This window comes from Myotis nattereri (genome assembly GCF_964212035.1).
Source record: "Myotis nattereri genome assembly, chromosome: X".
Taxonomy (NCBI): Eukaryota; Metazoa; Chordata; class Mammalia; order Chiroptera; family Vespertilionidae; genus Myotis; species Myotis nattereri.
In genome coordinates, this window is record NC_138078.1 from 102,794,662 (window position 1) to 102,813,039 (window position 18,378).

The 18,378-nt window shown below is 38.3% G+C and overlaps 2 protein-coding genes across 3 annotated transcripts in view; one reads left to right on the plus strand and one right to left on the minus strand.

Moving 5' to 3' along the window:
• TRPC5 (transient receptor potential cation channel subfamily C member 5) overlaps positions 1-18,378 on the minus strand; it is a gene marked incomplete at its 5' end in the record, with an annotated part of 332,647 nt that overhangs the window by 116,171 nt on the left and 198,098 nt on the right. The gene's annotated exons all lie outside the window — the stretch shown is intronic.
• TRPC5OS (TRPC5 opposite strand) lies at positions 4,746-6,475 on the plus strand. The gene has a single exon (XM_081115379.1). The coding sequence runs from the start codon at positions 4,879-4,881 to the stop codon at positions 5,227-5,229; it is 351 nt and encodes a 116-aa protein (XP_080971505.1). The 5' UTR covers positions 4,746-4,878; the 3' UTR covers positions 5,230-6,475.

The following is an 18,378-nucleotide window of genomic DNA, read 5'->3' on the forward strand; positions in this document are numbered from 1 at the left end:
CCTCTTTTGTGTCTGATTTATTTCTTTAAGTATACTCTTTTTGATATTCATCCATGTTGTCCCTATCAGTAGTGGCTTTCTTTGTATTGCAGATTAGTATCATATTGTTTGAATGCACATTTGTATATTCATTCTCCTTTTGACTGACACCTGCACTCTTTTCATTTTTTGGGGGGAGGGGTATTATGCATAAGGCTGCCATGACCAGTCTCATAAAAGTCTTTTTGTAAACTTTCATTTTTGGGTAAATACCTTGGAGTGGAATTGCTTGGACTACATGCTTAATTAAGGTGCTTGCTTAATTAAGTAAAACAATTTCCAGATGATTTCAAAGAGGTTGAAAACCAGCAATATGCAAGAATTCTGGTTGCTCTACATCTTTGCCAACATTTGATGTTATTAATCTTTAATTTTAGCCAATTTAGTGACTGTGCTGTGGTATCTTACTGTGATTTTAATTTGCATTTCCATGATGATTAGTGATGCTGAATATGTTTCCACTGGCTTTTTAGCCGCAGGCATATCTTGGAGATATTACAGGTTCCGTTGCAGACCACACAATAAAGCAACTATTGCAATAAAGTGAGCCACATAATTTTTTTCAGTGCATACAAAAGTTATGTTACACTATACTGTGGCCTATTAAGTGTGTGATAGCATTATGTCTAAAAAACAATATACATACCTTTATTAAAAATGCTTTATTGCTAAAAATGCTAACCATCATCTGAGCCTTCAGTGATTCATAAATTTTTTTGCCGGTCGAGTGTCATACGTTGATGTTGATGGCTGCTGACTGATCAGGATGGTGATTGCTGAAGGTTGGGGTGGCTGTGGCAACTTCTTAAAATAAGACAACAGTGATGTTTGCCTCATTGAGTTATTCTTCCGTTCCTGATTTCTCAAATATCACTAATCACAGATAACCATAATAAATATAATAATAATAATGAAAAAGTTTGAAATATGACACAGAGATACAAAGTGAGCAAATTCTGTGCTCAATCCAGGGTTCCCACAGACTTTCAATTTGAAAAAAAAAAACAACCCACACTATCTGTGAAGCACAATAAAGTGAAACACAGTAAAACAAGCGATACCTGTATTTATTTTTTTCCCCTTTGTGAAATCATTTGGCTATCTGCAAAATTGGTTTGTTTGTTTTTACTTTTGAGTTGTACAAGCGCTCTCTCTCTCTCTCTCTCTCTCTCTCTCTCTCTCTCTCTATATATATATATATATATATATATATATATATATATATATTCTGGGCACAACTTCTTTGTCAGATATCTGTTTTGTGAATATTTTCTCTCAATTTGGGGATTACCTGCTCATTTTACTGTGTGTTTTGATGAATTGGTTTATTTTTATACCTCCTCTATCCTCATGCATGGTTCAAACTTGATACTATTTACTGAATAAAAGAGCTGAAAGTTGTTCCTCCCTCATTTCCTTCCTTCCTTTAGTTAGCAACACTTACTGATTACCTACTATGTTACAGCCCCTCTTCTGTGCTTTTGAGGATACAACAAAAAGCAAAACAACACAAGTTTCCTAATCTCATGGCACTTGCGTTTTAGTCTATAGGTATATGGTGGTAGGATAGGAGATAGAAAAACAAATAAACAAGAAAATAGAGGTAATTATAGGCACCATAATATAAAAATGCATGGTATTACTAATGATAAAGGGATGATTAGGGGCCTTTTTCAGGTTGGAGGGTCAAAAATCTGAAGAGATGATATTTAAACTGAGACCAGAATAAGAAGAAGCCATTTTTTTCCTGAGTGAAAGGGATCTCAGGCAGAGGGAACTGCTTATAAAAAGGTCCTTAGAGTGATTTGGGGAGTAGGCACAAACTATACAAAATGCTCCTTTAGGCAAACAAAGGTGTCAAGGATTGGTTGCTTTGGAAATGATCATAACTGGAATAAGCTGATGCTATACTATTACTCTTTCTTAGTACTGCAGTTCTTAGTAGTTTCTCAACATCTTCACTAACCTCCACCCCACCCCCTGCTCCTAGGGTCTAAGATATTTTGAAGATAGGAATTGTGGATTAGCTAACACAATGGTCATCTGGGTTAAGGCTAGGTCAGGAAATTTTTCCCATCAAAGGTAACCAAGTGATAGATGAAGTAAATCAAGGGTTGCATAAGTAATAAGTAACTAAATTTGTCTTTATAAGATAATAAAATATGAAATGTTCTAACTCTATTTTTTATATTTAGATTGTGCAATGTGAGAGTCTATAAATAAAATATCAATTTGATAAGTGGGATATAATTTATTTCTAAATTTTTCCCAGTTTAGAGAGAGATGAAAGAAAAGATGATGGGAAGGGATAGTGAAAGACAGAGACAGAAAGTGAAATAGAATGAAAAACATAGGTGAAGAAATGGAGGTATATAAACCAAGAAGAAGAGTGAAAGAGTTCTAGAGGGAGGCAGAGTAGCTGAGAAAAAAAAAAACTGGATGAAAGGGAAAGCAGAATTTAGTCTTTGTGTGTGTTCCTATCACCCTTGCCTTGCATGACCTTGGGCTATGGGCACCATAGTAGGTTATTGTTTCCTTTGAAAATGTGATGGTGCCCTCTAGTAAAGTTTAGCACATACTTTTCTTCTGTGTTTCCCTTCTGATGAGCTGATTCAGTTCTATACTAATGCCAAATTCCTTGTATGATTTATTTCCCTGTGAATTAATAAAACAAACTGCTATGCCTCTACTACCCGTTTTCCCATGCTTCAGATGCAAAGTTGCCTATAACCAAAACAATGCCTTCTGGTTCTCATGGATTGTACCACTATTATAGGGCAAATCCCATTTCTACTGTCAGGATTTTGGACCAAAAAATAGTGTGGTTCTGACAGTACTTATGCTAAGTACAGATAGTTTATAACCTAGTGGGTCAAACTAGGCTCTGTGGAGACAAGCAAGTTCCATGTGAAAATCATAGACCATCTGGCTGATGACTTACTGTACTCCAGTAAAGGTCTAAGGAGTACAATTAGCTGGGCATCATTCTGGTCAGAACTGCTGGAAATAGGGCAATAACAGATTTGGAATTATCCTAAAGGAGTGCGATGGATGACTGCTTCCTGATACTCTCCATTAGAAGAAGCTTGACTGAGACTGGAGAGAAAAAAATCATCCTAATATGCAGGACTGGTAGCTAGAAATTTAATATGTATACATGTCCAAGAAAACAATTAGTCAAAGTATATAGCTACACCGATCAGCCATGAACTGAAGATATATGCTGTAATTTAAAGATTATAGACTGAACTATAGCAGGAGCAGCAATCCTGTAAAGGGAGATATGAAAATAAACCAATGAAGGGAATTTAGCAGTTTATGTAGGATATGCACTAGATCATCAGACTGGAAAGACAGAACATTCTACTTAAAAGGAAGCAATTGGATACCCCAAAACTAATGTAGACTCTGCAATATTGGGGACTCTAAGTCCCAAGTCAGTTCTCTTGTCAGTTCATTCTAAAGTTGCAGGATTGGCATATGAAACCTCTGGGCATATGGAATGAATGTCCTAGGTAAGCAGAAGAGAAAGAATAAAGTAAAGGCAACTATGAATCAAACAAGCAAACAAGTAAGCAATATGAGGTATGTCAAATGTGTAAAAACTTGAATCTTTGACAATATATTTTTTATTAAAATATATTTGACATGCAATGTTATATTAGTTTCAGGTGTACAACATACTGATTTGTCATTTATATTCCTTACAATGTGGACACCACAATAATTCTACTAACCATCTGTCACCATACACTTATTATGATAATATTGACTATTTTACCTATATATTACCACATATAGTATACCTCTATGACTTATTTGTTTTTATATATAACTCATTTTTAAGGGAAGTGGTGGTGGTAAGCCAGACAAACATGTCAGGTAGATTATATTGGGCCAATTCCTAGATGTTTAAACAAAGAATATTGCTTTACAGAAGCATAAGCTCTTAGAAAGACTTGCAAAGCACACCAGACATGCAGATGAGAATAGTATGACTATGGCTTTTAGACAAAGTTACAGGAACTATATGCTAGATATGGAATATTGGCAGCAATAAGAAATAACCAAGGAACTAATTTTATAACAGAAATTGTCCAAAATTTGTAAAAAGAGAAAATGTTGGACTTTAATGTACCATAAATTTCCTAGGCTGCAGAGGCAATTGGAAACTTTGATGAATGGATTCTTAAAAACATAGAAAGAATTTATCAGCACCAGATATAAATGGTGACGAGACACAGATGCTAATAAAGACAGAATTAACTGAAAGACTCTGAGTGGATGTATCTTCCTCAATAGAGTTTTTCAAGAAAGATAGACAGACTACCTATGCTCACTTTGTTCTCAAATCCTCTAGGAAGAGATAAAGACCATGAAATGTTTAAAGGAGAATATAAGTAGTAGATTCTTATAAGGTCCTCAAAAGAAGAGGATCAATATCTAGGGCTACCCTTTCAACTTTATCCTATAGTCAGAACCGGTAGGATTGATAAAGGCTCAAAGATATTAATCTTTATATTTCTATTTTCTATTATTAGATCTGCTTTGCTGTTTTCTTTTGGCTGTGACAATCTTCCAGATTGCCATTATAGTAGCAATTCACCACCGGTACCAACAAGAATACCATATGTGATTTTGTGGGAGGTTCACCAACTTTATAAAAAATTGTTATAGGACCACTGGACTCATTCTGTACTTGATCATCATAATTATATCAACAGCCTGATTTCTGGACCAACCAACCACAGAACCATCGTCAGCCCCACAGGATTCATTGTCGCCAAGAGTCCATTTGCTGCAGCTTTTACGATTATTTTATCTTCTGAGAAGAACAGCATGGAGTCTCTGTCAATCCCTGAACTAATTAGTGGACTTATTGATTGTGTTGCTCAGTTAATAAGAATAGCTGAAGAGATTTTGCAATTATTTTCACAGGAACAAGTTCCTTGTGTAGAGCAAAATGAGGTAGCAGAACAAAATGAGGTAGCAGAACAGATAGAAGTAGATTCATCTCCTTCTGAGGAAGGTTCACTACCAGACCTCGCTGACTTCTCAGACCTGGAATCAATACTTACAGTAAGAGAAGAAGAAGACCTAATGTTTGATGTAGATCAAGCTATGCTTGACATGGAAAACGTATATGATGATGTACTCGCTGGTATAAATGATGATTTAAGAAGTGGGTGAAAACTCACCAGCATTTTTCAAACAGTTTCTTTTTTTGTTTCTAATATTTTCTGATTTTTCTGAATATTAGTAATAACAATTTTCTCCTAGTTCTGTATATTTTCCTTACTAATACCATATAGAACCAGTAATATTTGATTTAGTTACAGCAGGTGATGGTCTCTTTTCTTCATTGTACTTATTTTAAAAACTCTGACTTTAGTGATATGGATCTTTCTTTACCTGTACTTGTTCTTCTGCTAAGATTCCTGATAAGAGACTCAAAAACAAGGAGAATAAACTCCTCACCGAACAATGCAGTGAAGACCTGATGAACTCTATCACATCTTGAGACCCAATTTCATTGTTCTACAATGAATGGAAACCGAAAGGGGCATAATCCCCAGGATGGCCTTATAGTGAATATATCTACATTAACAGGACAATATTGGGACACTTTTATTTAAGAAGATGTAACTTCTTACTTAAAAAGGCCTCCATACTAGGCCTTTAAGAAAGTGTGTCAACCATTGGATTCTATAGCAGACTAGGGGAAAAAATTCTGGAAAAGCAACATCTACCAGATACTAAAACTGCAGAAAGGTTTTCAGATAACTTCTGCAGGGGAGAAAGTTTTAAAAAAGCTGAGGCCAAGAGGTTGCAATGCAGGACTATTTCCTCAAATGCTGGCCCACATTGAACTACTCTGAAACATTGTTCTCCAAATGGAAATGGCAAATTTTAGCAAATAACGAGAGAAGTACTAGTACTAGAAGGGCTAGATAAAGCTCTATAAGGACTAGTCACCAATGGAAAGTCAGATACTTACGGCATAGACTTAGAGATCATGGTCCACAAGTAGTAGTGGATAAAATGTATCTTCTTAAGTATAGTAAAATTTTTAAAATATGTTTTTGTTGATTTTTAGAAAGAGAGGAAGGGAGAGAAATAGAGAGAAACCTCAATGAGACAGAAACATCATTGATTGGCTGCCTCCTGCACATACACCCCTCACTGGGGATTTAGCCTGAAACCTGGACATGTGCTCTGACCAGGAATTGAACTAGTGGCCTCTTGGTTCATGGGTTGGCGCTCAACCACTGAGCCACATCTTCTGGGCGAGTATAGTGAAATTTACAAAGAATAACTGATAGGCTTATTATAGTGAACCTGCTGCAGCCTTGACATAAAACTTTTAATGAACACTATTTTTCTCATTAGTTCATTTTGTTCATTAGATCTCATATATGAATAAAATCATATGGTACTTGTCTTTCTCTGACTAGCTTATTTCACTTAGCACAATGCTCTCCATATCCACCCATGTTGCCGCAAAGAGTAAGATTTCCTGCTTTTTTATGACCAAGTAGTATCCCATAGGGAGCAAGCTGAGAGCTGTCAGGGGTGGGTGCCTGGGTGGTTGTAGATGGAGGGATTGAGCAAAAAACACCCCCACAAACAAACAACAACAAGTCATGGACATAAACAACAGTGTGGTGATTACATGGGGGTTGGTGGGGTTGGTGGAGGAGGGTATAAGGGGGATAAATGGTGATGGATAAAGACTTGACTTGGGGTGGTGAACACAATACCATGTACATATGATGTGTTGTAGAATTGTGCACCTGAAACCTGTATAATTTTGTTAATCAGTGTTACTCCCAAAATTCAATAAAAGAGAAATACAAACTATCTTTTTTTTATTGCTTAAAGTATTACAAAGGGTATTACATATGTGTGCATTTTATCCCCCTGCCCTAGACAGTCCCCTAGCCTCCCTTATCCCCACAAACTATCTTTAAAAAAAGAAATTTTAACTATTGAGAGATGGAAACAGTATGAATTTAAACAAAGTATTAACTGGTATTTATCCACAACAATCCTACACATACCAGAAGGGGAAAATGTAATAGTTAGAGGGCCCCCATATCAAAACAAAGAGGGGCCAAATAAATGTGTGGGAAATTCACTGATCATACTAATTCCATGCCATACAGTATCCTTACTCCCATTTGGAAGAATAACTACCCTTCAGATAAGTCCATGGACACTTGTATTCCTTTTAAGAGAACGACCTTTGCATCTCATAACATGGGCAACAACTTTGTAAAGATATAAAAATATACCATTAGGCAAAGTAGTATAACCAAATTACGAAGAAGTGACATATAGAAGTCAATCCACACTGATAGAAACCAGACTATACCAATTCATATAGAGTCCTAAGGCATATTATAGTCAAAGGATTAAAAGGCATTTAATTCAGATAATATCACAGTTAACCAACATGACAGATGCTGCATCTAATATAGAAGTCTGCATACACAAATAATTGGTTACCTTTAAAGGTAAATGGGGGAAATTATAGACTATACAACCAGGTTTTCTTTGGATGAACAGTAGCAGGAGAAACATAACTACTGAATTTCAGGGCAAGTTTAGTTAACAAATTTAGGAAAGAGACTGCTTTATCAAGAAAAAACACCACAGACCCTTTTGAAAGCTCAGAATTTATGGAGCTGCTCAAACATATTAGTATGAAAAGTTTTACAATAATAGACTGCTATATGGAAAGATTGATAGAGTTGATGAGGATATAGGAGAATTAGAGGGAGTGTACAATGACACAAAGAGAAGAAATAAAAACGATATCATTAAGCAATTACTATAGATAATTACAGGCCATATCACACAGCAGCTTGAGGAAATTTGATGCTGTAATAACTGGACAAACTGAGCCTTAATTTTTTCAGTGTAGGGGACTCTAGATATACAATATTTCCAAAATTTTCAAATAAGAGATGTGCAAATGGGCAATGCTAAATTAACCTAACTGGAGCAGGAGAAAAGCAAGAAGAATGTATAACCTACCATTCCAATAAAAATGATTTTGTAAGGAAGATTAGTGATAATAGTTAATCAAGGAAATCTATACATGTAGCCACCAAGAAGAATAATACAGGCACTGGATAGAAGTTAATAGAATCTATACTTTTAAAAATAATGTTTTTAATTTTTATTGAAGTATAGTTGGCATACAATAGTATATTAATTTCAGATACACAACACAGTGCATCAACTTTTATATACTTTATGATGTAATCACCACACTAAGTCTAGTAACCATCTGTCTCCATGCTGAGTTATTACAATATTATTGACTATGAGAGGCCTGGGGCATGAAATTTGTGCATGGGCTAATCACCCCCAACCGCCCTCCCCTGCTGGCCTGATCACACCCAACTGCCTTCCCCTGCAGGTCTGGTCACCCTCAACTGCCCTTTCCTGCTGGCCCAATTGCTCCCAACTGCTCTCCCCTGCAGGCCTGGTTGCCCCCAACTGCCCTCCCCTGATGGCATGAATGCCCCCAACTGCCTTTCCCTGCCAGCCCGATGGCGCCCATCTGCCCTCTCCTGCTGGCCCGATCACACCCAACTGCCCTCCCCTACAGGTCTGGTCACCCTCAACTGCCCTCCCCTGCTGGCCGGGTTGCCTCCAACTGCCCTCACTGGCCAGCCTTGTCACCCCCATCTGATCTGACCCCCCCCTGCTGGCCTGGTCACCCCCAACTACTCTCGCCTGCAGGACTGGTCACCCTCAACTGCTATCCCCTGCCAGCCCTATCGCCCCCAACTCCCCTCCCCTGTGGCCCTGGTCGCCCAAAACTGCCCTTCCCTGCAGGCCTGGTCACCCCCCAACTTCTCCCCCCTGCCAGCCTGATTGCCCCCAACTGCCATCCCCTGCCAGCCCGATTGCCCCCAACTTCTCTTCCCTGCTGGCCATCTTGTGGCCACCATCTTGTGGTGGCTATCTTGTGGTGGCCTTCTTGTGGTGGCCATCTTGTGACGACATGGGGGCAGCCATCTTTTGATGACGTGAGGTCGTCGTGTGAGGGACACCTAGGTTATTATTGGTATAAATATTCCCTGTGCTGTACATTACTACATCTCCATGGATTATTAATATTTTAATTGGAATTTTTTACCTCATAATCCCCTTTATCTTTTTCTTTTCTTTCATGTCCCCATCCCCTCTGGCAACCATCAGTTTGTTCTCTATTTTTATGAGCCTTTCTTTGTTTTGTTTGTTAATTTTTTAGAGTCCAAGTATCAGTGAAATCATATGGTATCTGTCTTTCTCTGACTGACTTATTTCACTTAGCTTTAATTAAAAGTTTAGAAACAGTCAGGGAATATGTAAACTCTGCACTAGAAATTTGGACTTTGGGAAATTGGGCTATAATTTTGTGTCAAATAAAAAAAAGCATAAATACTTGAGCAAGATCATGAAACATACCCAAGGAGAGTCCATAATTTGCTACAAATTCTATTTGATGAGTAATTGAACTGTAAATGGACAGATCTGGTGTTCCTCAAATATAGATACTGAAGGGTAGCTATTTCTCCTACTTGAATTCTGGAATATGAACTTTATACAATTCTACAATAGTTTAGTGTGAGCTTATTAAAACTGCTAGTATTAATCAGAGAACACAAGCAACCATGCTAACTCAGGCAAGTCACTAAATAAACCAAGAGGAATCTGTGAGACTCTTCCAGACCTTGAAACAAGATAACGATTGAACCAGCCTATAAAACAACAAATGGTTAACATGGTCTTTAGGTATCAAAGCAGAAACATACTACAACTCTGTAATACGTGGCTAGCCACTTGGTAAGTGGGTCACCTGGAAAGATTGTACTCTAATGACACCTCAGGAATAGATAAAATATATTTCAATGTTTGCTTTGATTATGTGATTGTATGTGTTTAAGAACCAGGTTAAAATGTAACCCTGCTTCAAGCAATGACTTTTGTATTAAGTATGATTATTCTTTAGAACAGAATTAGAAATAGAATCAATAGTGATAAGACATAAGTGTAGGATATAAGAAAATACTTAGGAACAAGAGCTAGTAGGGAATGTATTTTTAGGAGAGAAAAGAAAAATAATAAGTTGCCAACAGTTATGCAGCTGTTTATGGTGGAAAGCCATGGCATAGAATTAGTTCCTAAGCAGGTTTATGAACTTGGCTTTGTTTTTGTTATATGCAAATTAACCAACCCTAAGTTGTTGATACTGATAGAAATAACCGTCTGACAATTGACACAAGTCATGCACTTAAAACCCAATTAGAAGGAGATATATTAACTAACTTGCCAGTCTACTGACTGGATGCCTCTGACTGGAATCTGGCATCTCTCCTCCAAGAGAATGAAGAGAGTGCTGGTTCTTTATCCAAACTAGCCCTTTTTTGGATTTAAAATTTTTTTTATTGTAGTTACATTAATTAATAAAATTATATAGGTTTCAGGTGTACAGTTCTATAATACATCATCTATATATTGTATTGTGTGTTCACCACTCAAAGTCAAATCTCCTTCCATTTCTGGCTTGAGACCAACACTAAAGCCAATTCTTCTTTTAAAATAATTTTTATTGCTTGAAGTATTACAAAGAGTATTACATATGTCTCCTTTTTTCCCCCCCTTGACATTCCCCCAGCCTCTACCCCCTAGTGTCTTGTGTCCATTGGTTATTCTTATATGCATGCATGTAAGTCCTTCGGTTGATCTCCTAACCAACCCCCCAAACCCTCCCCAGGCTTCCCACTGTAGTTTAACAGTCTGTTCAATGCTGCTCTGCCTCTGCATCTACCCCTGTTCATCGGTCTATACTGGTTCCCATTATCTGTCCCAACCTCACTGGAGCCGTCCCAGCCTCACCAGGGCCGTCTTGACCTCACCAGGGCCGTCCTGACCTCATCGGGGCCATCCCTACCTCACTGGGGCCATCCCTACCTCACCAGGGCTATCCCTACCCCACTGGGGCCGTCTCAACCTCACCGGGGCTGTCCCGACCTCACCTGGGCTGTCTTGACCCTGCCAGTGCCGTACATTGCCAGGGTCCTTTTGGCCTCACTGGGGCCATCCCAACCTCACTGGGGCTGTCCCAACCTCACCAGGGCTGTCTTGACCTTACCGGGGCTGTCTCCACCTCCCCAGGGCCTTTCTGACTTCACCAGGGCCATTTCAGCCTCACCACGGCTGTCCCAGCCTCACCGGGGCCCTCCCGACCTCACCGGGGCCGTTTCAACCTCACCGGGGCCGTCCCGACCTCACCAGAGCCGACCTCACCAGAGGTGTTTCAACCTCACCGGGGCTGTCCCAGCCTCACTGGGGCCGTTAAAGCCAATTCTTGTACTGCGAGGAGGGATAGAGAGGGAGTCAGGTTCATCATTCTGAGACCAAGTTAAAGGTGTGAAAACCAAGGAACTTATACTGGTAGATGGCAATGAATTAGGAAGTACAAGTCTTCATCCTGTGTGCTTTGACTATAGTATGTGGAAAATTGTGATTACACAGTTACATGCTTGTGTGTGATGATTACTGCCAGTCATTAGCTATTGAAGCACACCATTTAGTAGTTATGTATTTTAACAGATTTTAACTAACAAACTCATTCACAAATCAAAGAACTTGTAGTTTTTTTAATTACTTGGTGGTGAGTTTAAGGACTATCAAACAGGCATATAAGAACCCCACTCAACAAAAGGTAGAGTATACTCAGAGAATATTGTACCAGGAGTCTGAAGTTCCACTTCTGGCTTTGTCAAATAATCTTGAACAAATCTCTGAAATATAGTCTTTTCTTGTTTGTAAAATGGGAGTTAAAATAAATTTTCTGTCTACTTTTAATTGTAATAAGGAACAAAATAATGATAGAGTTTTCAATAGCCTTGGTATGATAGATCTGACAATGGGACAAATATATGAAATGTTTTTTTAGAAATATCTGAAAATGACTATATGACAATACTTGTTAAGTTTATGTGACACACAAGGATTATCCAATAGTTGTACGAGAGATTAGCACTTCTTAAGTGTCTTTGAAGATATAACCTCATGCTCAAACTAGAATTAGGTATGGAATAAGGTGTGAAAACAAGACACATGTTCTCTTTTAGTTCAGTTATCCCATTCCCATCTACAATTTGTTTCTCCTTTGAATAATTCTGGCACTGGAAGATAAATCTTGTCTAGGTTTTTTTCAGGGCCTGAAGCTCATCTGGAAAAACTTGCCTTTAAAAAGATGTCTCCAACTTGTTTAGGGGCTCCCAACATGAAACCTTCAAACCAAATGTGTTCTACCAGACCCTGGAGTGTGACTCACTTAAGATGTTAATTATTTTTCTTCTTGATGAGTAAGCACAAATAAACTGTATGCCTCCAAGGAATTTGAGTAATTTTATCAAACAGAAAATCTGAGTTTATTTGCTCTCTATATTATAGAAGGATAATATTAGTTTTTATTCATTTATTTGTGTTTGATATAAAGATTAGTTTGCCTAGATCTATAACATCATACATAAGGAGAATTTGTTCTATGAAAATTAGTGCTCAATTATTTTGCATAATATAAAATAATTTATCAATATCACACTTTTCATGCTTTCAGCCTTAAGTACTGTTTGTATGTTTCATTTTTTAAAAAAATTCCTCAGCCAATTGATTTTTTTTTAGAGAGAGTTGAAGGGAGGGTGGGAGGTGGAGAGAGAGAGAGAGAGAGAGAGAGAGAGAGAGAGAGAGAAACATCAATGTGATGGATTGATTGCCTCCCCCACTCACCCCAATCAGGGTCAGGGATTAAACCTGCAATCTAGGTATGTGCCATTGCCTGGAGAATTGAACCCACAACCCTCTGGTGCATGGACCAATGCTCTTACCACTGGCCAGGGCTGTTTCACTTTTTTAAAAAGCCTCACCTGAGGATATGTTTTTGTTGATATTTAGAGAGAGAGAGAGGAAGAAAGAGACAGAAACATCGATTAATTGCCTCCTCTACATGCCCTGACCATGGATAGAACCCGCAACCTAGGTATGTGCCTTGACCAGGAAATGAACCTACAACCCTTGGTGTATGGGACAACCGACACTCTAACCAACTGAACCACCAGGACAGGGCTGTATGTTTCACTTTTTATTTTATTTTTTATTATTTTTATTTTTAATTAACTCTTTATTGTTCAGATTATTACAGTTGTTCCTATTCCCCCCCATAGCTCCCCTCCACCCAGTTCCCACCCCACCCTCTGCCCATACCCCCCTCCCCGTCCTCATCCATAGGTGTACGATTTTTGTCCAGTCTCTTCCTGCACTCCCACACACCTTTCCCCCTGAGAATTGTCAGTCCACTCCCTATCTATGCCCCTGATTCTATTATATTCACCAGTTTATTCTGTTCATCAGATTTTTTATTCACTTGATTTCTAGGTTCACTTGTTTACAGATATGTACTGGTTGTTCAAAATTTTATCTAATACCTTTCAACATTTCATATAATACTGGTTTGGTGGTGATGAACTCCTTTAGCTTTTTCTTTTCAGTGAAGCTCTTTATCTGACCTTTAATTCTGAATGATAGCTTTGCTGGGTAAAGTAATCTTGGTTGTAGGTTCTTGCTATTCATCACTTTGAATATTTCTTTTCACTCCCTTCTGGCCTGCACAGTTTCTGTTGAGAAATCAGCTGACAATTGTATGGGTACTCCCTTGTAGGTAACTAACTGTTTTTCTCTTGCTGCTTTTAAGATTCTTTCTTTGTCTTTTGCTCTTGGCATTTTAATTATGATGTGTCTTGGTGTGGTCCTCTTTGGATTCCTTTTGTTTGGGGTTCTCTGCGCTTCCTGGACTTGTAAGTCTATTTCTTTCACCAGGTAGGGGAAGTTTTCTGTCATTATTTCTTCAAATAGGTTTTCAATATCTTGCTCTCTCTCTTCTTCTGGCACCCCTATAATTCAGATTCGCTTGAAGTTGTCCCAGAGGCTCCTTACACTATCTTCATATTTTTGGATTCTTTTTTCTTTTTGCTTTTCCAGTTGGGTGTTTTTTACTTCTTCGTATTTCAAATCTTTGACTTGATTCTTGTGATCCTCTAGTCTGCTGTTGGATCTCTTTATAATATTTATTTCAGTCAGTGTATGCTTAATTTCTAGTTGGTCCTTTTTCATATCCTAGAGGGTCTCACTAGATTTATTGAGGGTCTCACTAAATTTATCGGCGGTTTCTAGAAAATTCTTGAAAAAACTTAGAAGTGTGGTTTTGAACTCTATATATCCAGTCATTTGCTTTCCTCCATTTCTGTCATTTGAGACCTGTTTCTTTGTCTCTGCATTTTGACTGCTTCCCTGTGTTGATAGGGTGGCTTTCTGTGCTAGGTGTCCTATAGGGCCCAGTTGCTCAGCCTCCACAATTACCTGAGGTAGACACTCTTGGTGAACCCCTATGAGGGCTTTGTGCACAGTCTTGTTGTAGTTAAGCCTTGATTGTAGTTGGTATCAGTGGGAGGAATTGACCTCCAGGACAATTGGCTGTGAGAATCAGCTGTGTCTATGGTGGAATAACTTCTGTGCTGGAGACACGCTTCTGGGGCAAGACTTGCTTCAGTGGGGCTTTGGTGCTCACTGAGTCTGCCCCCTGAGTGTGTCCCTTATGGATCTGAGGAGTTGGAATTTGGATGGTCCCACTCTGACCACTGGGTACACTGGCTCTTGGATCTCTAAGGAGGTGCTAATTTAGCCTCTGCCTGAGACTACCCAGCAGGAGCTATGGAGAGATCTACAGATTCCTCTTCTTTGTTTGGGGTTTGGAGGTGCCCAGATGAGGCCCAGCTGTGAAGCAATGCAAGCTGCTGTGGGGCTGTGGGCCTTGTTTTGGAAGTTCTGGGTCTCTCTGACCCAGCCACAGTGTGTTAGGTAATTTTAGATTGCAAAGGGCTAGGGCAGCCGTGGGCAAACTACGGCTTGAGGGCCAGATCCGGCCTGTTTGAAATGAATAAAACTATTGAAAAAAAAGACCATACCCTTTTATGTAATGATGTTTACTTTGAATTTATATTAGTTCACACAAACACTCCATCCATGCTTTTGTTCCAGCCCTCCGGTCCAGTTTAAGAACCCATTGTGGCCCTCGAGTCAAAAAGTTTGCCCATCCCTGGGCTAGGGCATTCATATGCAAAAGCCTCTGCACACAGCTTGGGTGGGGCGGGGTCTCAGGGAATGAACAGGGTGGAGCAAGCAGCTATGGCTGATCCTCAGTCCAGCCCTAAGAGGCCTTGGGTCTCAGTGTCCCGCAGTAATCGGAAATTGCTGCAAGCACCTCTGAGAGAAAGCTGCCCTGTTGTTCAGCCCGATGCCAGACAGTCCAGTTTCTCCCCATATGAGTCTGGGTCCCCAGAGACTCACCCATAACTGGAGTTCAGAGCAGTCAGGAGCATGTGTCTCCCTCCTGATTGAAAAAGACAACCGCGTTCTCAGTTGCCAGCCCTTCCCGCACGCGCCTCAATACCTCTTCACTTTACTTCCACACATTCTCTGAGTCTCAGTGTGCTTTTCTCTTTACTTCTAGTTGTAGAATTTCTACTCAGCCAGCCTTCCTGTGGTTCTGGATGATATCCGTTTTGTCTTTAGTTGTATTTTTGAAGAGGTTGTGTGAGGCAGCAATTTCAGGTGTTTACCTATGCCGCCATCTTGTTTTCTATGTATGCTTCACTTTTTAAAAGACTAGATTGTGGATATATATTTAACAGACTTAGTCTGCTTCCTCAGATTTAGGACTTCTGAGAATGAAGTGCTGACGAACACCTGAATTATTAGAACACCAGTAGCTCACAGGATTGTGTTTCTCATCCAAATACACTAAACTTGAAATTACAAAAACACCCCTAAAATAAGAACATTGTTGATAAGTTCAAGGTGAGAGTATTTAGTCTTAAACTAGACATGTGGACTGAATAAAGAGCAATTAGAGATTGCAATTGGTTCTTGGACAACATGTTAGAACTGTCAAGGTCCAGTTCTATATGGATTTTTTTAAAAAATTCTAAATACGTCTCTGAATCTAGAGACATAGAAGCATGGAACAGACTGTCGAATCTCAGAGGGAAGGTGGGGGTGGGTTGGAAGAGAGCAACCAAAGAATTTGTATGTATATATACATAATCCATGGACATAGACAATAGGGTGGTGGAGGCCTGGGTCAGGGTGGGGGGCTATAAGGGGTCAATAGGAGGAAAAAGTGGGTATATGTAATACTTTCAACAATAAAGATTATGAAAAAAACTAACTACGTATAATACTGTAAACGTATTTTCTTTTCTTTATGATTTTCTTAATAGCAGTTTCTTTTCTCTAGCTTATTTTATTATAAGAATACAGTATATAATACATATACAAAATATGTGTTAATTGACATTTATGCTATTGGTTAGGCTTCTGGTCAACAGTAGGCTATTAGTAATAAAGTTTTGGGGGAGTCAAAAGTTATAGGTGGACTTTCAACTGTGTGTGTGTGTGTGTGTGTGTGTGTGTGTGTGTGTGTGGCGGGTATTAATGCCCCTAACCTCCACCTTGTTCACGGGTTAATTGTAGAGCCTATTGAGACTCAGTGGAACCACAGATATTTAAAAAACTATTTCAGAGATTGGGAAGGATTATAGAATTCTTTAGTGGAAGTGAAGTCACAATTTAGAAGAGATTCATAGATTTTGATGAGTATAAATCATGTTTTGCTGTCTGGAAGAAGTGTCTTTGAAGTACAAACCTTAAGGTATATCTGATTTTTCAAGTTTGCCCAAGTTTGAAGATAAAATAAACTAAAATTGATCTATAGCCATTGTTTATATATTTAACTCCATTGGAAAATTTGGAGCTACATATATAAAGCCTAAAAGAATTCTGAAGTCTCTGGCCATGGGATTAAACTTTGGGCCATTTTGGGATTACTGTGAAAGTATATCATTTCCCATGAATTTACTGACATTGAAGTTGAGAGCCACTCACTCTTTTTGCTGTATTTGAGTTGGAGTTTGATGTGCTCTGACTGAAACAGATCAGTCTATTAAATTACAGAGTTCTCATTGATTTGATTCACAATGATGAGTGAACACCACCAGGCCTGAAATTGTTGATTTTTGCATACAGTGCTTTTTGGATTGCTTTTGTATTACTGCTTAATATCCATAAATTTGAATAGTTAAAGGTAATACTTTGTGTTATGGATTAAAAATAATGTAGTCTGTAAAACGTAAAGTTCTAATTGTATGGGTTCACATTTGAAAGAAAAATGGACACCCAAAAACTTGTGCATCTTCAAAAAAACTGAATCCTAGTTGTGATGGTTGCCCAACAACATGAATAAACTTAATGCCATTGAACTGTAAACTTAAAAATGGTTAAAATGATAAATTCTATGTTATGCATATTTTACTACAATAAAACAAATTTCTTTTTCCTCCATTTGAATGTACATAGCAAATGGACCCTGAAAACAGTTTTGGAATCTCTGGTGCTTAATTAAGTGAGCAAAAAGAAATATAATTGCTTCTCACATCCAAGTTGGTATAATGATAGCTGAGAAACATATTGTATGAACATACAGTAACATAGAGATAGTCTGTAATAACAATAATAAGATAAATTTGAAATAAGAGACACAGGGAACAAAGTTTCAGGAAAGTAAACGACTAAAGCCTGAGGGGGAAATAAGGGTTGGAAGGCAGTGAATGTAGAACCCAAGGGTGAGTCCATGGTCCTATGCCAAGCAGATCCCCACGAGAGTGAGGAACTCATCACAGTTATTTCCGAAGGGAAAAGTAACTAAAATTGTCAAATGAAGATTATATGAGCAGATGGGGTCAAGTGATAGAGTAGTTGGGAGATAATCTATTAATACAAAATTGATGAAATATTGCAGTGAAATTGTTTGAAAATAAATGCTCTGTCAATATTCAGGGGGATGGGGCTTAAATTATGAACTTTATCTGCTACCTAGTGAGGTAAGGAATGCACACTTGAGTTATATTCTGTAGTATCTATTTTTTTTTTTACATTTGTATGCCCATTAACTATTTTGTTACCTGGAAGCAATTTGTGTTCTAAAAATACCTGTGTTTTTTTTTCTCACAGTATTAGAACAATTTATGTAAAGTGAAGAACACAATGAAAATATAATATATGTCATTAATAGAAATATACAAATATAACAAAGTGAAGAAAAATCAATTAGACCTTATAGCAGACTAACGCAACTGATACTATAAATCAACAGTAGGGCGGTGGGAAGGAGTAAGGAGTAAGGGAGGGGATGGGTCATAATCTATTACCTACAATATA

Coding starts and splice junctions, on each gene's coding strand:
- TRPC5OS (XM_081115379.1), top strand. CDS start 4,879: ATGGAGTCTCTGTCAATCCCTGAACTAATTAGTGGACTTATTGATTGT.